This window comes from Grus americana, chromosome 1 (genome assembly GCF_028858705.1).
Source record: "Grus americana isolate bGruAme1 chromosome 1, bGruAme1.mat, whole genome shotgun sequence".
NCBI classification, from domain to species: Eukaryota; Metazoa; Chordata; class Aves; order Gruiformes; family Gruidae; genus Grus; species Grus americana.
In genome coordinates this window covers 17,360,781-17,386,080 of record NC_072852.1, presented here as the reverse complement: position 1 = coordinate 17,386,080, position 25,300 = coordinate 17,360,781, and the positions used below count along the sequence as shown (strand labels likewise).

At 42.4% G+C, this 25,300-nt stretch overlaps 1 protein-coding gene across 8 annotated transcripts in view; it reads left to right on the top strand.

Annotated features, from left to right (window-relative positions):
* CELSR1 (cadherin EGF LAG seven-pass G-type receptor 1) overlaps positions 1 to 25,300 on the top strand; it is a 179,629-nt gene that overhangs the window by 141,890 nt on the left and 12,439 nt on the right. For 5 of the 8 annotated variants that reach the window (XM_054847552.1, XM_054847525.1, XM_054847534.1 and 2 more), the window contains exons 15-26: positions 340 to 523; positions 1,350 to 1,451; positions 3,983 to 4,077; positions 4,395 to 4,604; positions 7,227 to 7,410; positions 10,508 to 10,651; positions 11,880 to 12,081; positions 12,419 to 12,586; positions 14,779 to 14,905; positions 15,534 to 15,734; positions 20,418 to 20,592; positions 25,136 to 25,248. In XM_054847552.1, coding sequence (XP_054703527.1) covers positions 340 to 523; positions 1,350 to 1,451; positions 3,983 to 4,077; positions 4,395 to 4,604; positions 7,227 to 7,410; positions 10,508 to 10,651; positions 11,880 to 12,081; positions 12,419 to 12,586; positions 14,779 to 14,905; positions 15,534 to 15,734; positions 20,418 to 20,592; positions 25,136 to 25,248 — 1,905 coding nt within the window. Of the gene's footprint in view, positions 1 to 339; positions 524 to 1,349; positions 1,452 to 3,982; positions 4,078 to 4,394; positions 4,605 to 7,226; positions 7,411 to 10,507; positions 10,652 to 11,879; positions 12,082 to 12,418; positions 12,587 to 14,778; positions 14,906 to 15,533; positions 15,735 to 20,417; positions 20,593 to 20,916; positions 21,824 to 25,135; positions 25,249 to 25,300 lie in introns of those variants that run through there. The other 3 variants (XM_054847505.1, XM_054847543.1, XM_054847562.1) reach the window with 2 other exon arrangements.

Below are 25,300 nucleotides of genomic sequence, written 5' to 3'. Positions count from 1 at the left end.
CCAAGAATACATTTGCTGGGCACTGGCAGTCAGCACACAAGGAATAACGTACTTCCTCTGCCCCCTCTGCAAATGGTGGTCCAAACAGAGGGTCTCCATGGCACAGGGCAGCCCAGCCATCCACCCAGCGCCCAGCTCTGCCTCTCCGCATTGCCAGGGCTAACACAGCACACTTCCCATAGCTATTACATTTCCTATTAACAGTAATATCGTTATTATCCCATGCTTTGCAAAATTAACCCTTTTACGATACACATGCTGCTAGAGCAGGATTTCAGAAATGAAAGTAATATGGAATCTAAGTGAAATACCTTGTGTCTGTTGTTTTGTTTTTTCTAGGCAAATTACTACAGGCCCCAGAGCAGTGACACCTGCTACCCCTGCGACTGCTTCCCGTCCGGCTCTCACACGCGTGCCTGTGACATGGAGACGGGACAGTGCCCTTGCAAACCTGGCGTCATAGGACGGCAGTGTAACCGCTGCGACAACCCGTTTGCTGAAGTTACGGTGAAGGGCTGTGAAGGTACCTCCTGTCCAGTGAGCGCTGCTGATTAGCCAGGCTGTAGCTGCAGCATCAGAGCCCCTGGCAGCGGGGAGGCGGGGGGTGCATGGCAGTGGGCATGCAGCTGCATCCTGGGGTGCATGTGAACCCAAAGAGGTGGCTCCAGCAGGGGCAATGGGAGCTGCAGCAGCCTAAACCTGCACCCCTCCTCCTAAGTCTGTGCCAGTATGCCTCACCGAGGGCTGGGGAAAAAGAAAAAAGCTCATATTTCTTTAATTTTCATCAAATGGAAATATAGCTAGCTTAGGGGGGGAAAGCAAAACACTAATCCTAATTTTGCTTGAAACCTGAGTTCATCTGCCAGTGCAGCATTGTATTGCTGTGCTGCAGCTGAAGAGGCAGGCGAGTGCCCTCACGCCTTCTGCCCACAGAGGCTGAGCCTAGTGCCCTCTGCCTTTCTTCCCTGTCTTGCCCATCCTGCCTTTCCTCTCACGCACCCACTCTCCTCCTGTGATCAGCATAAAGCTGCTGCAGCAGCCATCTCACCACAGTGTGTGGGCGAAATGAAGGAGAAACATCTTCCCACAATAAAGGAGCAGACAGAGATAGTCAGAGCCAAAATCCAGAGCCCCATAATCATCCTGTGCTCTCCTCTGCCTGTACCTGTCTGCCTCCACTGCTGGATAAGGAGCAGCTGATAGATTACAGCTTGGAAGGCACTGCAGAGGGCATGTACCCTAATGGGGCTTGGGAATTACAGGAAGGTCCTTTAGTCAGGTTGAAATATCTCCTTGTTTTGATTTTTATCTTGTCAGAAAAATTTCATCATCTCTTTTTCTGCTTTCAGTAATTTATAATGGCTGTCCCAAAGCTTTCGAGGCTGGTATTTGGTGGCCACAGACCAAGTTTGGCCAGCCAGCTGCTGTGCCATGTCCTAAGGGATCAGTGGGTAAGTTCCTAGGGTAAAACATTAACTACTTTATCTACATGCCTGTTTGAGGGGAAAAAAAAAAAAAAGAAAAAAAAAGAGTAAAAAAAATGTGTACATAGGGAATGGCATTAATTCATTGGGTCTAGAGATTACAGCATAGCTCATGCATATCACAAACAGAAAAGTTTAGCTACCTGAAACTCAAGAACTGTTAAAGTACATTTAGAATAGTAGCAATAAAGAAATACAAATTGCAGCAGATAAACACATATAAAGAACAGAAATTCCACACAGTCCAATTTTCTTTTTTCAGTTTATCAAGCAATTCTTACACGTGTAACTTTTAATTTGTAATGACCTGTACATGTTCTTTAGCAATACAGCTCCTCTGGGCAAAGATAAAATGAGGAAAATCATTTATGTGATGATTGTTTTACTAACGTTGCAGGCTAATAAAGCTAAGAGTTACAGCAGAACTCGCGTTTTTACACCCAACATCTTTTCGTAAAATCATAGAGTGGTTTGGGTTGGAAGGGGCCTTAAAGATCATCTAGTTCCAACCCCCTGCCATGGGCAGGGACACCTTCCACTAGACCAGGTTGCCCAAAGCCCCATCCAGCCAGGCCTTCAACACTTCCAGGTTTGGAGCATCCACAACCTCTCTGGGAAACCTGTTCCAGTGCCTCACCACACTCACAGGGAAGAATTTCTTCCCTATATCTAATCTAAATCTCCCCTCCTTCAGCTCAAGGCCATTCCCCCTTGTCCTGTCACCACATGCCCTTGTAAACAGTCCCTCTCCAGATTTCCTGCAGGTCTCTTTAGGTACTGGAAGGCTGCTCTAAGGTCTCCCTGGAACCTTCTCTTTTCCAGGCTGAGCAACCCCAACTCTCTCAGCCTGTCCTCACAGGAGAGGTGCTCCAGCCCTCTGAGCATCTTCATGGCCCTCCTCTGGACTTGCTCCAACAGCTCCATGTCCTTCTTGTACTGGGGCCCCCAGAGCTGGACGCAGTACTCCAGGTGGGGTCTCACAGGAGTGGAGTAGAGGGGCAGAATCCCTTTCCTCGACCTGCTGGTCACGCTGGTTTTGACGCAGCCCAGGACACAGTTGGCTTTCTGGGCTACAGGCGCACATTTCTGGGTCATGTTGATCTTCCTATCCACCAACACCCCCAAGTCCTTCTCCTCAGGGCTCTCAATCCAACAAGTCTAACCCATAAGTCAGACGGCTGAAAAACACATTTTATAAAGCACATGAGCTGTGTTGTTTTGTACAGCGAGCAAATGACAACCTGCTTTTTCATGCATGCCCCTGACAATTTTTTTCAGATTTTTGAAAAGGGAGTTCACAATGTTTTCTGAAGGCTGTTCTGTGGGAATGAAAACTCTGTCTCATTTCTGGGCCTGGTAACTCTCTGCTGTGAGCACTCCTCAGGCTCAATGAGTTATGAACGGTTATGTGACTTCCCCAAACATTACTGGAGGGAGGTCACTGCCTGTAGGTGTGCAGATGATTTATGGTCAACCAAGCTCCTGTTCTGTGGATTTTAGGAGACAGAGTTGGTTATTATTATTTTAGGTGAAGAATACTTACATTATTAAACAGTGTAAGGTTGAATTAAAGTAAGTTTTCTGCACTGTTCTTGTGGTTGACCCCAGTGTTTCTTCTAGCAAATAAGCTAGCAGGCAAGGGTACCTATAGGAATTGCAAGTTTCAAGTGAATTTTACAGAACATTCAAAAAAAGTAAGCTTTATAATAATGAATATTCAGACTAAGAACCTGAGGCTTAATTGTTTTCACCTAATTGTGGAAGAGAAATAATATAATTAGATATTGTTCAATTAATTATACTTCTTATTTAGATATTAGTAATTAAATGGCTTAGACACACGCAATGTGTTATGTGCAAGTTAACTAGCACAATGTAAATTTTGAATTTGATAACTTGCAATTCACTGTGAAGGATCCATGGTTGAGAATCACATTTTAAAATAATATGACAAATAGCACAAAATAATAGGCTAAGTTAAACAGTAAGCTGCTCATAGACCATTCGCAAGTGGCAAAAGGCAATTATATACGTTGGCTGAAGTGTTTAGTGCGTGTAGCGTGCAAAGGTGCTAGCATGTTTTGACATGAAGACAGCATTTATCCAGGAGGTCTTCCTATATAGGCTATTGCACAGAAATCTGAGCAGGGATATGCTTTCAGAAATATTCAGGAAGTGCACAGTCTTTCTTATATTTGATATAAATAAATTGCTGAATTCATTTGAGAACTTTAGGGCAGTGAGGCTGAGAGCAGTTAGGCAGATCTTGAAGCTTGCCTAACTTTTCTCTAAAGCCTGGGGTAAATGATTCATGAAGATTAGTAGTCTTTAACTTTACTCGGACAGGAATCTTTCCAGTTTGGAAAGTGAAATATGTGTGTAGCTCTAAGAAACTTGAAAATGTAGGAAGTCTGATAGTCTAGGATATTTGAAATCTATGAAGATTTACCCAGCATAATTCAGAACATTGTTTACCATTAATGCTTTGTTTCCTTCAGGAAATGCAGTTCGCCATTGTAACATTGAAAAGGGCTGGCTACCTCCTGAGCTTTTCAACTGCACCACCAACACTTTTGTGGATCTAAAAATCATGGTAAGCTGTGTTTTCTCATTTTTGCCTTTATTTTATAAATGATCATCAGTTCAGACTCCAGTTTGATTCCCTGCACTCCATCTTTTGACTGAGTCCTTGAGCCCCCTTGTTTCCCATCAGGGCCCTTGTGCTTTTCTGGCTCTCAGTTACATTTTCCATTGAACTGTCCTGTACCCCCTTTCTCAAGACAAACACCATTGTGATCAAACAACTACTTTGTGCCAAAAATACCTAAATGATGATTGTCTTTGTAACTAGAATAAAGGAAAAAAAATACATCGTTGGGTTGTTTTTCTTCCCTCTTGTCTCTGTTTCAGAATGAGAAGTTACACCACAATGAGACCAAGTTGGATGGAGACAAAACCATACGGATCGTGAGAGTGCTGCAGAATGCCACCAAGTACACACACAGCTTGTATGGCAACGACGTGAGGACAGCTTACCAGATGATGATTCGGGTCCTCCAGTATGAGAGCCAGCAGCAAGGGTTTGACTTGGCAGCCACGAGGGATGTGGAATTCAATGAAGTAAGAGAGATGCTATATACTGTGCTGAGCCTTTACAGTTCCCCGTAAAAGTTTTATGTTAATGGATAATTACATTTGTCTTTGACCATAGTGGAGTGAATATCATGTAATTGCTTAATGTTTCACAACTGAGTCAGTCTTCTCCATTTAGAATGGGAAGTTAGTTATACATCTGTGTATGCACACATAATAAATACCATCATAGTAACAACCAAAAGCAAAATTCCCCAAATGAAAAAATAATCAAGTCGATGTGTTATTCCTGGATAAAATAGCTTTGTGTACCATATTCAATTTTGTTGGAAAACCTGCCTATTGTGATCATTTTCATTTAAATGTGCAGTGAACTAACTCTGAGCCAGTTACTGACTCTGAAGGTTTCTTATAATTCAGTTTGGAAACACTTGAGTCATGTTTATTAAAGAGTTGGGGCATTGAAAGACACTCCATACAGTATTGATATTTCAAGTGATGCAGGCAAACACAAAAACGCATGCCAGAGGGCTTCTGCTAGTCAAAGCATTCATGAAAGACCCAGTTATTACCAAAGACCTGACCAGGTCTAGAGAACAAGCTGTAGCACCCTCCCTGTTTGGGGGAAACACATAGTTGTGGCGGAAAAATGAGAGATGTGGCGCAAGTTGGAAGTTTTCTGTGGTCTGAAAATGTGAAGGTTGGGTGACCCATGTCAGGCTCATACAGCACTCCTCATCGCCATGTGTGCTGCAGGGTACTGCTGTCCACACTCACTAATACTATTTCCAAGATCCCAACCATGGCACATCACAGAGTCCAAGCTAAAATATCCTGCTGGACCTGTGCTAGCAGAGCTCAGAGCTTGGTCACCAGCGTAGGGATGCTGGAACAACCCTCCATGGGCCAAGACTGGCCAAAGGTGGTCTTGCTCCATTAGGTGTGCTACACCCAGCTCACTGCTCACAGTACTCCAGGAGGAACAGCCCGGTCAGGCAGACTTTGGGGTGAACTTGGAGGCCCTGTACAAGGCCAAACTGCACCAGGGAGGTGGGAGCTGGAAGAAGTGTGGCTGAGAAAATTCCTTGGTGTCTTGGGCTGTACAGTCAACAGAGACCGGAGAACTTCTGAAATGTTTAACATTTTAAATGCATCAGATTTTAAGAGATTCAGTTTTTCCTTTCCTAAGGAGACACTGTGCTGACAAACTTGTACCTGCAGGCTGTGGAGTGTATGAATTGCCCCATTCAAATCTTGAGAAGGAGCTTGGTTTTCAGCATGTTTTGTTAAATAACAACAAGAATAAGAAGCCAAAAAAAAAAAAAAGGTTTGGAAACCTCTGCTTTAATTTATTATTCTCTGCACTTGGCACTGAAACCCCTGCAGATGATGTTTTCAAGAACTCCCTAAATATTTTTAGGATAGGTCAGGAATTTGAAAACTAATCAGTAAAGCTCATGAGAAAAAGGAGGTGGCATCCTAGCCTGAGGGAGCACAAGGGGAGAAGGAATTTTTTTTTTTCATAGTCTCAGGTAAAAGCCTAAAAAATAGATAATAAAAAGCATAAATAATGTTCACAAACACCGAAGAGGCCTGGTACCAAGTACAGCATGTGTCTCCTGCGTTCCTAGGGAAGCAGGTAGTGCTTCTCACCCTAGATAAAGGTAGACATACTGGCAGCCTCTTTTATCTCAGATACACACCTGCAACCTCAGACAATACTTAGAGAACATAGCATCTTCCCTGTCTGCTTCTAAATGAAACCTAAATATTTGCCTTGGCTATTTCAGAGCTTAAGGTGATTAATTCCTACCATCATTTATGCAAATTGTACCTTAGTTAGGAATTGGGTTTTGACACAACAATGTAGTTCATATGTACACCAAGATTAAAAACTTATTAGCACCTTTCCCATTTAAGCCATTTAACACTCTCTTTTGGGGTCTTCTTCCATTCAGCCTGAGTGTCCCTTTGCATATTCTTGTACAACAAGGCAGAAGGGGCAGGTCCTCAGCTAGAACTTCCTTTGTAACACCATTTGTAAGCAACATAAAAGTGGGGGAGAATAAAATGATCTAAGTTTTCTTATGTATTTTCCAGTTTGTATATGCAAGTTAATATTCACTCTTGTCGTTCTTCACCATGCAAGTTGTCCTAGTTATCCAGGAATCAACAAAGTAAAAAAAAAAAAAAAAATCAAAATGAAAGAGAAAGCAATATTGCTATCTATGGCTTTCTTTTGATTTTTAACATAGCACATTATTTTGATTTCTTTGGGGAGTTCTTCACTCTGCTGCTTTTCTTGTCTCTCATCTCTCCGAGACAAAGAAAACATGTTTAGGTTTTCCTTCTGCATTTTCTTGCTAGGTTTCCTGTCATAAAGGGGAAAGAAAGTAGGCAGTTCTCTTACAGCCTCCAATTTTGGCTTACTTTGCTCATAAAAAGTTTGGAGGGATTTGCTTTATGTAACTGAAAAACCTCAGGGTAACTGGCGTGCATATTTTCATTGGCTGCCGTAGAACATGCCTACATTAAAATATTTCATTATACACTCACCTGAGGCAGTAATGCCAATCATTTTCAATATTCCACACTTGAAACCCAGTGCTTCATTTGCTTCATAATTTAGGCTTGTACTTTCTTTCTCAGAATATTATCAAAGTTGGTAGTGCTCTACTAGATCCCAGCAATAAGGAGCACTGGGAGCAAATTCAGCGAACGGAGGGTGGCACCGCTCACCTGCTCAGGCACTATGAGGAATATTTCAACAATGTGGCCCAGAACATGAAGAAAACCTACATGAGACCTTTTGTCATTGTTGCCACTAACATGAGTGAGTATCTGTGTTGAAATCTGCCATTTTGTATTAGAAATTTAAAAATGTGGTGGATAGAGATGCTAGCTATTTGTTTTAATAGTACTCACTGAGAAACAACATACTTGGATTTTCTAATCTAATCAATGCACTCATTTCAAGTCAATTGAGCCTAGATCCATATCTCTCAGTTGCCATGGGGGCCTCCTGAGAGATGTCTGATCTGTTTTCCCTCTGGGCCGTGCCACTGCTCTGTGTGGCATTTTGTTGCAGCCACAGTAGTGTACAGATGGTAGGAAGGACAAAGTTTGTAAGCAAAGGTAATGCTTTCTGAGACCACCTAGTACAGCTAAACATAGTACTTCAGGTTTTTGAAAGAATCATGCCACCACCACCTGAGGAATTACTACAGTACAAAAAAACCCCGAACAGCCTACTATTGATTGTATACCTCTGATTTTCATAGAATCATACAATGGCAGGAGGGTGAAGGGACCTTAAAAATCATCTAGTTCCAACCCCCCTGCTACGGGCAGGGACACCCTCCACTAGACCAGGTTGCCTAAAGCCCCATCCAGCCTGGCCTTGAACACTTCCAGGGATGGGGCATCCACAGCTTCTCTGGGAAACCTGTTCCAGTGCCTCACCACACTCACAGGGAAGAATTTCTTCCTAATACCTAATCTAAATCTCCCCTCCTTCAGCTTAAGGCCATTCCCCCTTGTCCTATCACTCCATGCCCTTGTAAACAGTCCCTCTCCAGATTTCCTGCAGGTCTCTTTAGGTACTGGAAGGCTGCTCTAAGGTCTCCCTGGAACCTTCTCTTCTCCAGGCTGAGCAACCCCAACTGTCTCAGCCTGTCTTCACAGGAGAGGTGCTCCAGCCCTCTGAGCATCTTCATGGCCCTCCTCTGGGCTTGCTCCAACAGCTCCATGTCCTTCTTGTACTGGGGCCCCCAGAGCTGGACACAGTACTCCAGGTGGGGTCTCGCAAGTGCAGAGGGGCAGGATCACCTCCTTGACCTGCTGGTCACGCTGGTTTTGCTGCAGCCCAGGACACAGTTGGCTTTCTGGGCTACAGGCGCACATTTCTGGGTCATGTTGATCTTCTTATCCACCAACACCCCCAAGTCCTTCTTCTCAGGGCTGCTCTCAATCCATTCTCCACTCAGCCTGTAGTCGTGCTTGGGCTTGCCCCGGCCCATGTGCAGGACCTTGCACTTGGCCTTGTTGAATTTCGTGCAGTTCGCACAGGCCCACCTCTCCAGCCTGTCAGGGTCCCTCTGGATGTCAGGGGATGCCATGCCTTCCTAGCCTGGAACCTATCCAGAAAATCATCTTCTATAGAAATTCCCATGCTGAAAAGTATTTTCTCAGAATTGCCCACCCAAGCCTTCAAACACCCTCCCAGCCTTCCAAAACCCATCATCAGAGCAACATCCTTGAGGTCCAAAATATCCAGAACGGGTCTAAACTGAGAAGGAAACATCAGACGTACCACGACACCTTCCCCACCTATCGCAGCAAACACCTCCTCTGACAAGCAAGTAGCAGCTCCTGCACTTGCACAACTGTGTTGTACTTCACAGATGTCCCTGCAGTGCATGTGCAGCTGAAGCACAGCAACCACAGCCTGGTCGGCCTCTTTCCCATTTTCTCCCCTGCCCTCTGTATTTCATTTTCTCCCCAGGTACCAACTGTCTGAGGTGACTGGGTGATAGTCCTGAGTTGGGTGACCTTCAGAGGTCCCCCACAAGCAGCATTGCTATCTGTTTTTTCTTTCAGAGGTGGTCTAAATTACCATCAGCCTGAACTTTTCAAACTGCTGCTTTTATTTCAGACCTGAAGAAGGGCTTATATGCCCAAAAGCTTGTCTTATTTTCCCAACTACATCCATTGGTATAAGTGAATTTACCTTTGCCTGCAAACCTTGTCCTGAGAATGCTTCATGTCCAGTCACAGGGGCATAAAAAGCAAAGGCACAAGACAGTCAAGCTACAAAGTTTATAAAGTCCTGCATCAACTCCAGGGGGGAAGGATTATTGTTGAACTAAGCCAACTGAAATACTTTGATTTCTGTTTAATAAGCCAAAACTGAAATATTTCCTTTTGATTCAGGAGTATCAGAATCAAAATATTTTGATCTTCACACTCAGAAAAAGTATGCTTAGTAGTTTAACCAAGCTGAACTGAGATGAAAACAAAAACCAGCATTTCTTGCACATTGTAAATCTTGATTTTTTTTTTAACCAGTTCTTCCTGAGTAAAACGGCATGAGTTTGGGAGGGATGAGGCAACTTTGGCCTGAAAGGGGTCTGTTTTCTTTTGAACAGTTTTTCCAGGTGAACATGGTGTTAATGGAGTTTCCTAATGCTCATCTGGGAATTATTTAGAGACTAGGAAAGGAATGGGAATTTGCAGATCTTAACTTGGATATTTCTTCATATAGAAACTTGCAGTGAATCACAGCTTTCAGTGTAGGGTTACCCCCAGGACTTCCAGCTTCTCACTTTTATTCGAACATCTAAATTGGCACTCAATGACTTCTCTTAAATGGGAAAGTTCAAGCCAACTCAGCTGCTTTTAAATATTTTGGCAGTTAGACAACAGGCAGAGCTGATGAGGTGAGCCCAAGACGAGCTGCTAGTGTAGAGGAAGGAGAACTGGAGGACTAAGGAGTAGTCCCAGGTAAAATCCAGGTTATTTTCTCTGCTTAGCTGACTTTGCAATTGAACAGATGTAGAAGTAGTATATTTCTGAAGCAGCGGATTTAGCCTTCCCTACAAGAAGCAAGTCTGAAATTGGAACATGCCATTTGTCTGTATTTCCAGTATTTGCAGTAGTGTTTTCCTAACATGAGATACTGTCTTGTGAATTCCTTTCCACTGCAAAATAAATTTATAATTTGATAAATGTAACATAATGCTGACATGTGAGCTTTTAGTTGTCATTTAAGCTATTAGTTGAGAGAAATTACATTTGACTTTGTATTTTGGGGTTTAAATGTCTTCTCTGCATTGTACAGATATTTTAGCTTTCAGTCATGTTTCATTTTGTCACAATATCATATTTGAAAGCATTGAAGTTAATTTTATGAGAAACTTTTTTTCCCCCAGTTATTGCTGTTGACCTCTTTGACAAATCGAATTTCACGGGAGCTAGAATACCACGATTTCATGAGATTAAAGAAGAATATCCAAAAGATCTGGAGTCATCTGTTGTCTTCCCTGATACTTTGTTCAGACCTTCAGACAGGAAAGGTAAAACCCTTCTGCTGCCATTCGGAGGGCAATTTTGACTAGCTCCCAAGGAGTGTGATTAATCCTCATGAAGCAGAGTGGTACTAGGGTGAGAGCGGGGCAACCGTCTACACAAGCAAATATTATTTAGGGATGGAGCAGCTGTGCATACTTCTGAGGCATTTTGCCTGCCGGCAGCGATGAGAGCATGGGGGGCTGCATAACTGGCTGTACCTGTCTGTCAGGTCTCACTTGTGGCCCCTGTCAATGCGGGAGAAATGCTCTGCCTCCGTTCCCACCAGGATGGGACAGGATGGCCGCCCGGAGCCTGCAGCCCCACAGCCACCTTCCCCTGGTCCCTGCAGAGATGGAGGGAGCTGGTGTGAGAGATGGAGAATCCAAATCTGAAAGCAGAGCCATGTTATCAGAACTAGACAGCAAAGAAAAAGTCTTGAGCTGCGCAGGGAGATGGATGATGAGGGAGAATACGTGGGGAAGTATCTGCTTCCCGGTGTATCTGAAGTATCCCAGGATTGCTGAGAGGAACCAGAAGTTACCTTGGGCAAGGGAAGAGAGGGTAACTCAAAGTGCAGTAATTATACACGTACCATGGCTGAATGTCCTCTGAATGGGGAAATAGTAACACTTGTGAAAATAACACATAATAATTAATAAGCTAATACAACTTTATGACTTTTTCCTCATAAACAGGGCATCTGCTTGTATGACTTGTGTCTTTTTCTGTAAGAAAAAAATGGAATGTGAATTTTAAGAGATACTGCCAAAACTGAAAGCTTTATATGCCAGAATTAGCAGGGCATTTAATATGCCAGAATTAGCAGGGAGAAATCCCATGTCACCAGTTGGTGTATTCATAACACTAGTTTTGCCATATATAAAGGTACATGCAATTTAATAGCATGTGTATTGTTTTAATGTTCTCCTTAAATCATGCACAGAGTATTTATATACTTATTGATCTTCTAGCTTAGAAATGCCTTATTTTCTAGCTAGATTAAATGGTTATTCATGGTTCAAAGGTTATTTGATTATCAGCTATATAACTAAGAAATGTGTGAAAATTTTTGTTAAGAATATCAAATATAACATTAGGAGCATGCTCAGTGCTGTAAGCCTAGAGTTATAACAACAGTAACATCTCTGTATCTTTGCAAAGCAAAATTACCAGTTTAAATGGTAGCTCCAAAGCTGTATGCAAATAATTTAATATTTTGTGTTAATTCCGTAGCAGTGCCTACAATGAAGCCTTCAAATCAAAAATTACCCTCTAAGGTGAACAGTGGTACACTAAGCCCTGAGAGTGCTTTTGCAAAGAGAAAGAAGCGACACCCAGATGACTCAACACGTCATACTGTTGCCATGGTCATTATATACCGATCCCTGGGACACCTCCTGCCTGAAAACTATGATCCTGATCGAAGGAGCTTGAGGTAAACTTCAAACCTGTTTGTGAATTGTGCAGACCCCTTCTTCTGCTTGCTCTGAGTGTGCGGGGGAGGCAGAGCTCCTTTTATAGTGACCAAATGTCAGTTGTGCTGCAGTTGTCACCGCAGAACTGTCTCTTGTCCTCCTCTGGTACACTGTGGGAGAATAACCACGTCAGTAGTGCCAGCAACTTTTGGAAACATGGCTGTGTGGAAGGCTGATGGTGCATCTGCTTCGCTTTCTGAATGGAAGCGACTGAAAATCTTTTATTTGCAGAACCTACCAAATCAGTGCTTTGCATTTTAAGGTTTACATCACTGTGCAATTTTTCTCCTTCTGCAGATTGCCAAATCGCCCTATTATTAACACACCTGTAGTGAGCACAGCCCTTCACAGTGACGGGGAGCTTCCTCCTAATCTAGTGGAAAAGCCCATCATAGTGGAGTACTCCATGCTGGAAACGGAGGAGAGAACGAAGCCTGTCTGTGTCTTCTGGAATCACTCCATCACGTATGTATTCTGCTTGCTTTAGGGCTGAGCCTGGCAACTGTCTCAGTAGCAGAGAAGTTTGGCCCAGGAAAATAATTCTGGAGGAAAACCCTTTTTTCTCAGTTTATTCAACTGGCAACTGATTTCTGGTGGAATAGAGCCATGTAGTAACTTCCCACCAACCTGAGAAAAATGAAAATAATCATCATAGCTCCTCAAATAAAGAATTAGCATGTGGTTTCTAACAAACACAGTGCCATCATGTCTTTCTGCAGGGTTCATTTTCACCCAGCAATAATAAATCTCACAATTTCCTTTATTTGCTCATGCTTTTGGCTCACAGATATATATCTGGACAGGCATAGTCCGACTCCAGTGCCTGAACTCGTGGCTTGTCTGAGGTCCCTAAGTCAGGATTCTCATTGCCCAAGATACATGGGCTGCATCTTCTGTTACACTCCAGTGACCATGGACAGAGTACATGGCAAGCAGGCACCCATCCTTCATGCTTCAGGCAGGGCTAGTGCAAAAAATTACAAAACCAAGTCTTCATCTTGGTAAAAAGGAGGACTGAGGTTTTGCAGGTGAAATTATATGAGTTGAGGTTATAAAGTTTTGAATCTCAAATTTTTGAATCAAAAGTCAACTCAAAGACAGTTACACTGATAAGAAGCAACTTACATTTCCTTCCATCAACTATTGTGGATTTGCTTTCATTCGTTTTAGTGAAAAATTGGAGGGAGAGGAAATGCCTTCTTTGGGACCTTAGACCTCTTCTAGTTGTTAGAAAGCATTCCTTAATACATAAGCAGAACATAAGCAGGGAGTATTTGACTCTCTAGGAGGGAAGTGTCGGGGGAAAAGATGAAATATTCTGAAAATGGCTCATTTAGGTCTTTTGTATTCAGTAAAGATACAGACATTTTTCTTGAAAATGTGAAAAGTGTTAAGGAGTGTATATGCTCCGAAGTGTTTTGTTGGGTTTATGGCAATGTGGAAACAGCACAGCCCTGTTGGAGATATTTCAAGAGTGTGGATGAAACAAAAGAGAATGTGTTGAGAGGTAACTACACGCTCTGTGTGTTACGATTTCACAATATTGTAACTATTACATATATAATGCAGTCTTCAACTATATATATAAATAAATAATAATAATAAACGACGCTATTGCCCTGCATGTAAAGTAGCGTAATTACTGCTATGTACAGGTGATTCTGCCAACTGTGAGGGAATGGCAAGTCCTTTTTCATAAATTTTTAAACATTGTATGGGCTTGAATAACGCATTAGCTCTAAAGTGATTCATCTATTAGCTATTTGCTGGCAACTTCAATGGCATTGTTGTCTGTGTTACGTCTTCCTACAGCCACAGTTAAAAAGCAGCTCTTAATCTGCATGTAATGAAAGAGTTTTTAAAAAGTGAGTAATTTTCAAGAGAAAGTGATATTAAAACTGTTTAACAAATATTTTATTGCAGAATGAAAAAGATGTCCTGTCATATCTAATTAAAAACTCTTTCAGTAACTACAAGATTATTTTTATTACTCTCTAACTTCAGAAAAGAATAATTAATATTGATACAAAATAATTTCTGAAGTTAAAAATTTCTGGAGTTAAGGCTGCACAGGGAAGAATTTTTAAGGGAGAAGTTCCTCCCCAAAGTTAATACAAGACATCTACTGATATGAAATATTATTTACTGGTTTTAACCTTTTCTTGTGTACATTTTAGAGGAACACTGTAATGAAATCATGTTACTGCTGAAGCATATTTCATATAAGAGCTCTACAAGCAGTGTCTAGATCTAGGGAAATAGAGATGACTCAAAAACATGTATCTCTCTGTGGGTTTGGCATTTTTCACCTTTGTTACGGCCAGTTTGCTCTGTGCAATCACTTCCCCATATTGCTTGTGTGGTCACTGACCCAAAAGCAAATTTTTTTATTTTTTTATTTTTAAACTCAAAACAGATTGTGATAAAACCACAAAATTTGGCCAGCAAAGCCAGATGTCCTATCAGAAACTACTTCAGCTGAAGGCTTTTTGAATTTGATGATACTCTTTCAGGCAGGTGACAGCTATAAATATTGCTGTCTTGGTATTTACAGTCCTCTCTGGTTGCAGAGCAAGAGCTGCCCTGGAGAGCAATAGCAGCAGGAGACGAGGGAAGATCAGAGGACAGCTCTCAGAAATGCCTCTTTTCCCCCACAGGATTGGCGGGACAGGTGCCTGGTCCTCCAGAGGATGTGAGCTGTTTTCCAGAAACCAGAGCCATATTGCTTGCCAGTGCAACCATATAACCAGCTTTGCTGTCCTGATGGACATTTCAAAACGAGAGGTGGGTGATGATTTTCAAGGGCTTTGGTTTTCAAGAGCTTTGATTCAGAGCTTGAGCTTGAGCTTTGAATGTGACTCAGAAATTCATCAGCAGATCGATCCCATGTTGCAGTGTGTCAGGAGCACGTTGCCCCGTGCCTGACAGCGCCCACCGTTGGGACTGCTGAAAGGAGCTTCTGACCTGGTCAGTGCATGGCGTAGCTGGCAGTGTAGAACTGTGCCAGACTGTTCTGCAGAGAGCAGTGCAGAGAAGGGAGTGAGACAAGGGTTGCAGACACATGGTAGTTGTGGCATCACTTGATACTAGGTCCATCTAGAATTACAGTAGCAGGAACAATGACATAAAGACCATAGGTTTTTCAGCATCTCAGGATAGCGTCAACAGGGGCAGTCCGGCATCAGATTCACCAGGATTCTTGCTTAACTGTCTGCTCCCTCTGGGTACTGCCTGAACACACTTGACATGTTGAGTAACTTAAGAGGTGGCATCATCCACTCCTGTTGGTCCTAAAGCGAATCTGTACGTTGACTCAGTAGTAATGAAAACATGGACTTTCCAAGTAATAGATTCGATTGGAGGAAAGGGAATGAAAAACTCCCAGAGGTCCTATCAGTCTGTCTTTCCACAGAATGGGGAGGTGCTTCCTCTGAAGATCGTCACTTACACAACCATATCCATCTCTTTGGTGGCTTTGCTGATCACCTTCATACTGCTGGTCCTGATCCGCACGCTACGTTCCAACTTGCACAGTATCCACAAAAACCTGGTGGCTGCCCTTTTCTTCTCTGAGCTCGTCTTTCTTATTGGAATCAACCAGACTGAAAACCCGGTAAGAGTTACTCTGTGCTTATTGCTAGAGCTGTCAAGCTTTAAATCAGGGGGTTCATACTGTGACTTTTACCTGCTCCCATCTGTTTGTCTTCTTTTTTTTACTTTTACTTGGTCATTTGAAAAACATCAGACTTTTAATATATTCTTATGTGTTTTACATGATTAATAGCAATGCAAGGAGATAGGACTGTATCTTATTTTCAGAGAACAAATGACAGCAGCCCTGTTGAAGGCTTATCCCAGGAACTGAACCCTGAATACTGATTTCTTCCTTACTTTCCATCAGTATGTTTTCTGTCTTGCTTTATCTGTTCAGTAGGAGTCTCTCCAGTTTCTCCTGCAGCAGGTACCTCACAAGCCCAAACGGCTCCTGGTGTTGACTGGTAGGTTGTCAACTACATGTTGCTGTGCAGGTGCTAATATGCATGTTGCACACCCACCATGGCCATTCTGGAGAAAGCACTTGCCAGGCATGGGACAGCTTGCTACATCCAAGAATCAGTAGGAAACCTGCCGCTTTGCTTTGTGCCTTCCAGCCACAGTGATTGTTGGCTTCAGCCCATCATATCTGTTGCCAAAGCTCAGTGCAGGCACCTCCAGCATTGTGCATGTCAAGGAACGCGAGCTGTGAATGGACTGAATATAAGATATATGCCACACATGAAGTGTGTATGTTCTGTACCTACAACCTCATTGCTCTCTTAACTATGTAGCATTATATGTAGTATTGCTGCTAATTCTTAGTAGCACCCTTCTCAAAAGTCATGGTTACCACGCAGTCAGGTAGGAGACAAGCAGGCAAGGGTTCCAGCACTGCCAAGCTTCACAGTCGCCTTTACCAGTCAGTAGACAGATGGGAGATGACATACAATAAAACCTGTGTCCTTAACAGATGAAGAATATTCAAAATGTTAGTGTAGGGATTATCTGAACACTCTGAAGAAAATTTATATTCTAGAAATCCTTTACTGTACATGTTTCAGTCTAAATTTTGAGAGGGAAGTACAATCTTGAGATGAAAACACACACCAAAAAAAAATTAACCACATCGATTCCATTGTCCAAGCACCAGGAATGGGAAAAAATGTCTACGTACAATGGATATCATCACCGTTCTGGTAACGACACCATTGTGCCTGACCACATAGCCTCACTTACTATATAGCTTAAGCCTACAGTGTCACCCTGGATTCTGATATCCATTTGAGCTATAACATGCATTTTAGAAAGTATCTGACCTTGACTTAGAGATTTGGTGTGATGGCAGGGTCCCTTACCTCTGTTAGTGTAAGGTGTCATAGTCTCATCCCAGTTAAACACAGTCGAATTTTGGCTAATTTCAACTTCCAGTAACTGGTTGCTGTCAAGACCTTTTCCTAGTAAATTTGAGAGATCTCTCTTATAAAAATTGTTTTCTTAGGAAGCCTCTGTTCAATAGTATTTCTTTTGGAAAACTAAATAAAATTAAGCTACTTAAATTGTTCAATTTCTAAGATTCAGGTTATTCTGTTGCCTTTTTCTGGGCTTTCTTCCCCCACTTTACCTTTTGGAAAATTGTGAATGCTAAACTAGACAAAGCTTTCCAGCTGATAGTGTCGCTTCCAGTCCCATATTCCGATATTCCCCTGCACCAGGAACTCCAGTTATCTACTGCTACGGTGAGGTCTTCTGCAGTGACCTGCCCTCTGAGATATGGTCTCACATCATGTGTGACCCATGTTGTCTTTGTTTCATAATATACGAGTTTGCATATTAAAATAACTTTGCCCAAATGAACTCACCTTGCCAATTGATCCACAGCACTCTGTGTAACTTGACCTCTCCCATGCCTTCTTGAGCACACCACTCATTTTTCACTGCATTTCACTAACAGGAAGTTTATACTCTTTCAGTTCTCCAACATGAATACTGAGGAGCAAGGAGCCAAGCCCACATCCCTGCAGGTTCTTACCAAAAATTATGCTGTAAATGATGGCTCCTCATTTCCAGATTCCTCTCCTAGTATCATGAAGCACCAAGCAAAGGTCTATAAGAGTAGTAAAACAGTTCACTACAGCAGTACCACAAATACTAATGGTCGTACATGGTGAGATTGTTCTCTTTTGCTGCTTCTCATTTTCATGCTTTGGGGCTCATGGTGTGATCATGTCCTGTGCTGTTACCAGGACTCAATGAAACACCCCAAACCTTTAACCCGCTTGCAAAGACATTTAAGTTCCTGAATATATTTCATACGGCAGAAAGCCGCTCCTTACAGCCTACCCAGTCAATTTGAGAAGTTAGGAGGGCTGTAAGCCATGTCTGCTTGAGACAATTATTCATCTGTCTGTATGGAATGAGAGTTGTCTAACAAGTCATGCACTGATGAACATAAAGACAGAAAGAATGCTGGAGCACAAATAATGCTGCACTGCTTGGCACCCAGCCTGGCTTTTATGGTTTTCTGTAAATTAACAGTCACATTTCTGGGTGAGGTTTTAATCTTTCTTTGGACTATTGATAGAAAGTGATTTATTTTCTTTCTTTTTTCTTACCTGAAAAAGGTAATGTTCAGGGCAGCAGGCTACTCATATGCATGTGCCAGTATGAACAAAAAAAGCCCTGAGTACATAGAGGGAAGAAAGGTCTTTTATTTGGTGAGCTACATTTTCAATAACACTTGGTCTTATAATAAAGCTGATGCAGTAAGTGAATCCAGAAAGTTGGCGGTGTCTGTGTGATTCCTTCGGTCAGCAAAGTTAAACAGGGAAACATACATTTCTAAGCATTATACCGTGAAAAACACTAAAAAGTCATGCCAAAACCTGAAAGCAGAGGCAGTGCTGCACGGGAACAAAAGGATTCAAAACACAATGTAAAACATTTTGAGACAAAAATTGAACGATTACACAAAGTGCTCTTAATTCAAGCTTATCAACTGATCCTTAGCAAAATCCTTTGCTTCTGAAAGGAGATTAGTTGCGAGATTTCAATTCAGGTGTCGGATACTTGTGGTCATTCCTGTTTTCACCCATCAAACTGTTAAGTTGGGAGAGAAAGCTGGTTAGCAGATATTACTGAAATGCATGGCTGTGAAGGTCAGAGGTTTCAAGGTGGCCATTTGGTCACAAAGATGACTTCAACTACCAGCTTGCGCACTATAGCTGTTACTCCTAGTCACACTAAGGACCCAGCCTCTTTGGTTTCAGCAGGTCCTTCATTTTTGCTGCTCTCAACCTGGCAGAGCTGAGTAGTCCACTTTGTGCTGCTGTCATAGGATGAAAACCAAATCCAAACCTGGGACTAGAAGCTCCACATCGCCTTGTTCTTAGCCAAAGATGTGAACTACCTGGCCACCACTAACCCACTTTCTGTTTGTCCTCATGACTTCTGTGCCTGACTGCAAGTGGCACAGCCTCAAGAGGAAGGTAGAGCCGACCATTTCTGGATCCAGAATGTCCTACAGCCTGGTGGTTAGGGTGGTTTTCTGCAGTGGACGAGAAGGGGATTAACCCCCTGCTCAAGCCAGGTAGAGCCTAGAAGTCACTGTCCCACATTGTAGTCAAATACTCTGATTTTGACATTAGGTAAAAGATTGATCTGCAGAGTAGGTGGTGATCTACTTCTGGATGCATCATTTTAGTCCAGTGATAACAGCCAGGCATCCTCCATGACTTCTTGAAGTATAGATGTGCAAGGTCTGCAGGGTTCATCAGTGAACCTACCTCAAAGAAAGGCTGAATTTCTTTGGTTAAGATCTACAGATCATCTCTTGTTCATGTTCAGCACGTTTACTTTTCTTCGGCTGAAGCTTTGTGGATTTCTGTCCCCAGAAGTGAAGTTTTCAGAGCAAGAAGGACTTTCTCAGGGACTGGTCCTAAACTGAAGGCCTAAGATCTGTCTTGCACCTCTCCTCCACCTCTGCCAAACACAAGGAGAGTTTCTTTGTACTTTTTTATCTACTAATGTCAGGCACAAGACATGGTCTACTTTCAGACAAAACAAAACTGTACCAAGATAGCACACTTCCGTGAAGAGTGATCTCTCTCTCTCTAGAAAGAATGAAGTAGCAGAAAAGCCTATAGGATGGCCCTTGATGTGGAAATGGGAGACACTGCGTCAGTGCAGGGCTGAAGGTGGCCGTTCTCAGGAGCAGTTGGCTTTGTGGTGAGACTGGTTTAGCTGATGCAGTTAAACACACTGTGTCTGAATTCAGTGTAGTGGCGTTGTGCAGGCAAGACTCACACACAAGGCAGAGCAGAGGGTCTGCAGCCTCCATAGGAGCATCCCCACCTCCTGCTCCGCACCAGGAGAAAGAGTCAGGAGCTCTGCCAGCCCTGGCCCTCCTGCGAGCAGAAGGAATTTGGTCAGAATAGCCAAAATCCTCACCTGTGCAGCAAATAAGCACAGAGAAATTAACCACAGAAGAGGGAGGGCAAGGGCAGTGACCAAAAGCATGTTGGGTTGAGAGGGTAAAGCTGAACCAGACTCAGAACAGGCCACATAGTTTAAAAAAAAAAAAAAAAGTTTTCATAATACAAACAGCTTTTCTGAAACTCTAAAAACTTAATTAATGGCAGTATATTTGTTCTGCCAAAACCTTTTTATTACACTTGCCTTTAGCTGCATGGGGGAGCTGGTGACTCACTAGGTTGTGATTCAGAAGAGCAACTCTAATTTCCCTGACCTTTCCCTTCTGCAGTTTGTGTGTACCGTGATTGCCATCCTCCTGCATTATTTCTACATGAGCACCTTTGCATGGATGTTCGTGGAGCAACTTCACATCTACCGGATGCTGACTGAAGTGAGGAACATCAACTTTGGGCACATGCGGTTCTACTACGTCGTTGGCTGGGGCATTCCTGCCATCATAACAGGTACCCTCAACCACCCCAAAACAGCTTCGTTTCCCTTCCCTGCCATCTTCACTGGCCAGATTCAGGAAGGTTATCCCACAAGACAGCTGTGGGTACACTCAACTACTGCTGTCACTTCAGGGTTTTCCTGAAGGAGGGCAACACCAAATCATGTCTAGCAGAAGTCAGCCTGAATTTGGCAGATCTGTGTACCAAATGTCTGTTGCCCCAGTTGAAGTGATACTGCGGGTTTTACAATAACATAAATGTAACTGCACCTAGATTAAAACAGGACTTGATAACATTGCTTGGGAATAACAGTATTTTTAACAATTTTGCCTGCAGCCTTCAGAACTTTTCCTTCCCTGTGCTGCACCTGGGGATATGGAAACATGGTTGGTCTCTCAGGGAGGTGGCTGCAGTGGCTTCAGCAGCGACGCTGCCCACAGGGCTTTGCTGCCCTTCACTGGACGTTCCTGTTGCCTACCCTTGACTATCAGTAAATGGTCCCTGAAGGGGACTTCAGCAGTTCTATTTTACTTGGCATAAAAACAAGCTGGGAATACTCAAGCAGCCTTTTACTTCATTTCAGATACAAAGGCAATAACTTTCAGTTAAAGTAATGAAAAGCTGGAGGCAGTAATCTTTTAAACTGTTCCAGGGTGATCTACAGGAGCACATCCATCTCCGTCCTCACCAGGCCTATTTTTGCAATCAGACATTTCCAGTGCTACCCTAAGCACATGGTGCTACGTTAATTCAGGCAGACAGCTCCTCGGGAAGTGCGCTTCGCAGAACAGTTGGAGTGGGGTTTTTTGGTTCAACTATTTCAGCATGTATCTGTTGCCATATGGGAAATCAGATCATAGGCAGACAGTTAACTTTTATCCAATTATTTTTATTTTTACAGATAGCAACATAGCAATGACAGAGGTTTAAATGTCTCTCAGATCAAACAAATAGCTATCACTCATATACACTTGGAAAAACACTGTGGAACAAGTTAGAATTTAAAAAATACATGGGGATTTTTTCTGTGTGACTTAACAAAGTGTAATACAGAAACATAATGTAGATTAGTACAGGTTAGCTTTCATTCTGGAGAGCTGGTAAGTTTTTTTCCTTGTCACCTTCTGCATAAATAATTTCTGCTTCTATCAGTTTATCCAGAACATAGTGGAAGGTATAGCCTAGAAGGCTCTGCCACTCTAGACATATCTCTGGCATTTTAAATAGAAATCATCCTTGAACTTCTAAAACATTTCAGACCTGTGTAACTTTTATCACTACATAGAGGACTACTGCAATATATTTAGGAATGTTTAAGTGCCATCAGATAGTTGGCAGCATAATTTCTGGTAGAAAAGAAGTATCATTAAACAGCAGTAAAAAAAATGCATTTCAGAAGACAACTCTCTAGAAGAATTTTGTCAGAAGGATTTTCTGTTTCCTGTTTAGTTTCTCTCCTGAATTTTAAATTAATTCAGACCTTCTCAACAGCAGTATTGTGCAATCTAAATATTACAAGTACACCATTTTTACATTTTTCTACTTAGATATTGTTGTCTGTGATACGGAACTATTTTGCACTTTTAAAACTATGAGTTACAGTTCCAGGTTGTAATCTACTGTATTTGCAGTTCATTGAAATGAAAAGTCAGATCCTTATTACTCAGCAAGTCAGAGGATTTTGTGAAGCGAAGGATAACAAAAACTAAGCCTTTAGTTTGCCCTTCCAGGTTTAGAAATCATCTGAAAAGAAAATTATTTCATCATAAATAGCACAATGTGGGATTTCTTGCCCCTGGAAAACTTTGTTACTGTACCTATTTTAAATAACCTTCTTTTATAAATTTTAAATTTTAATATCTAAACAGTAAAAAAGATTCCAACTTCATAACATGATCTTACGTGTAATTTCTTTTAAATTGCTTTATGAGAGAAGGTTGTTTCTTAATAGTGGAAAAGTCTAGATACGGGAAGGGATTTTAGTCTTGGACATCCAAAGGACTTTTTTGTTTTGTTTGAAAGATAAATATCTAGCCCATTTCATCTTTATCATAGCTATCATTAAAAAAAAATGAACTTACAGTAGCAGCGACTTTACTCTGGTTTGTTTATTTCTTTCTTCTATTTTCCATGCTCAAAGTGACATTCATTTCAAGCTGAGACTTAGTGGTCCTAAGGCATCTGTGATGGGACCAGGCTACTTGCAGAAGGGAACCTTCACCTTTAGTGGGGGGGAAAAAACTTAGCAAAACGTTTATCTAGGAAACACTCCAGCAGGGAAGAACCACATTTAATCACAGCACAGAAGAGCAAATTGCCATGAATGAAAGTAGGATGGAAGTTAGGAGAAGATTTACAGCCATCAAAAGAGTGTGGATCTGGAATATTCCTCCACGGGGAGCGATACTGGAACATTTTAAATTTGCTTTAGGCTTGCTCATTTTAAAATGCAGTTTGATCCATCTAGGAGAGGGATTTTATGACTTACTTGCCTCAGGAGCAAAGGGCTGGATTTGGCACCCAGCAAGACCCCTCCAGTTCTGCATGTTTTCGTGGTGACATGCTAACCAGTTGGCATATGTGTGCTGCAACTGCTTTGCCATGGAGACTGCAGTGCTTATGTTAAAACAGGTTCTGACATAGCCCTAAACCCAATATCCCCCAGAAATGGCACTTTCCAAATCTGCTATTTTCTGTGAATAGTAAGTGAGGCAATGAGTCAGGAGAGAGGTGAGACTGACCTGCAGTTGCCTGAGTCACACGCAGCTGCTGAGCCCACAGGAGCTCAGAAGGTTCAAAACGCGCCCCTCCGGCAGCACCTCCCCATGGCGTGCTCTTGACACGCTCCCGGGAGGGATGCTGATCCCCACAGGACACTCAGCTCAGCCATAGGACCAGCCCTGGTTTCTGCCAACATCAGTGAGCTATCATGCAGCCCACATGCTTAATGTGCTTAGGTCGACCAGGCTGCAGCATTTAATTGATGCGCCAAAATGATTCTCTATATTACATTGAATTGGCTTAATTCTGCCTTTGGGTAAAGCATTATTTCACATATTGTTGACATATTTGAACTGCGTACCTGAAGACTGCAATTTGCCCCATTTGTTTAATGGAGAACTTTAGGGTAGGATTTTGAGAGTGAAAAAATGTTGCTGTCTGCCAGTTACTTTTAGAGCCAGATGTTTGGTCAAAATGTAGTTTAAGTTCCACTAATGGGAAAATCAAGTCCTGGGAAACAGGCTGTGTCTATAGAATTACGTCTGTATAAAATACTTTATGGTCCCTTAATCATTTATGGCTAATTCTTTCTGGATGGTAACTGCTGAAAGGGGTGGTCAAAGGGCCAATGGGAGCAGGGAGGGAGACCGGTCCTATCTCATTCCACACTTCAGAGAAAGCAGATCCAATATCCACTGCTTTGCCAAATAGCCAGTTTAATTTTCATAGACCGTAGGCTTGTACCAGATGCGAATATTGGCTGTGGGCCAGCTTTAAGCAGTGAGAGTGAAACGCAGCTACCTCTCCCTTTTTCGATGTCTTTTCATCAAAGCACATGGGCTTCAATTTAAAAAAAAAAAGATTGTTATTAATGCACATGAATTCTCCTTGCGGAGAACAGCACTGCCATCAACTTTGGCTGCCTGCTTGAGTCAGGACATACGCTCAACGCAATAGGTGCTCCCGACGTGCAGACGACATGCCGCAGCCATTTACCATATGTCATTGGCCATAGGCCTTGTAGGGATCAATTTCTGTGGCTCGAAGAAGGAAGACCTCTGCAGTATTTTGCAGGTCAAAGGCAGCAATCCCAGTCCGTCGCCATATGGGCGAGGTGTAGGTCACCAAATCAGACGGCACAGTAAATCAGCAGGTGGAGGCTTTACTCAGAGACTCTCTTGGAATAATCCAGGCTTTGAAAACTAAAACAATAAAAGGTGTGTTCTTAACTCAATTGCCTTGGGGGCATTAGCAAACTCCATTTCAAACAGCGCTGAAAGCAAGGTGAGGTACCTGGGATGGCAGCTCAAAATGAATCCCACCTGAGCTCAAGCAGTTAACTCCCATGAGTTCCCAGGTTCTGGTTTTATTTTAGTGACAGCAAGCTCACAGCAGTTAAGAATGCACTTTTTTTGTAGTATAGACATCTCCTCAGTTATGATTCATGTCATTCTGCTGCATAGGCTTATTGAAATTCCTCAACGTGTCACTCACCCTCAAGGCTTCATCATACTGTGTGAGTATGACTATAAAACTGTGCTGAAACAAAATTAATTTGAGACCTGCATTTATTGTTGGTTTTATGCAGCTGAATGTTGTTCTGGTAGGCAAAACTCATAGTATCATTTGATATGGAGTGACCATGGTAAAGATTTTGATTGACAAAAGTTTAATTTCAGTATTTACCTTGATTTCGACTGCCCAGACTGTCCTATTGAACACAATTTGCCGTTATCATTTTGTTTGTCAGATAGTGATTTGAAAATGCGCCTGGTTATGTAGAAGATCTCAGCAGCACCTTTCTGATGTATTTTCTATCCATTTTGTGACCCAGGGCTTGCTGTTGGTCTGGATCCACAAGGCTATGGGAACCCTGATTTCTGCTGGTTGTCTGTTCATGACACCCTAATCTGGAGTTTTGCTGGGCCCATCGTAATTGTTGTAGTTGTAAGTATGGTGGAGTTGGCATCCTGAGCTGTCTCTTCCTTACTGCCACTTT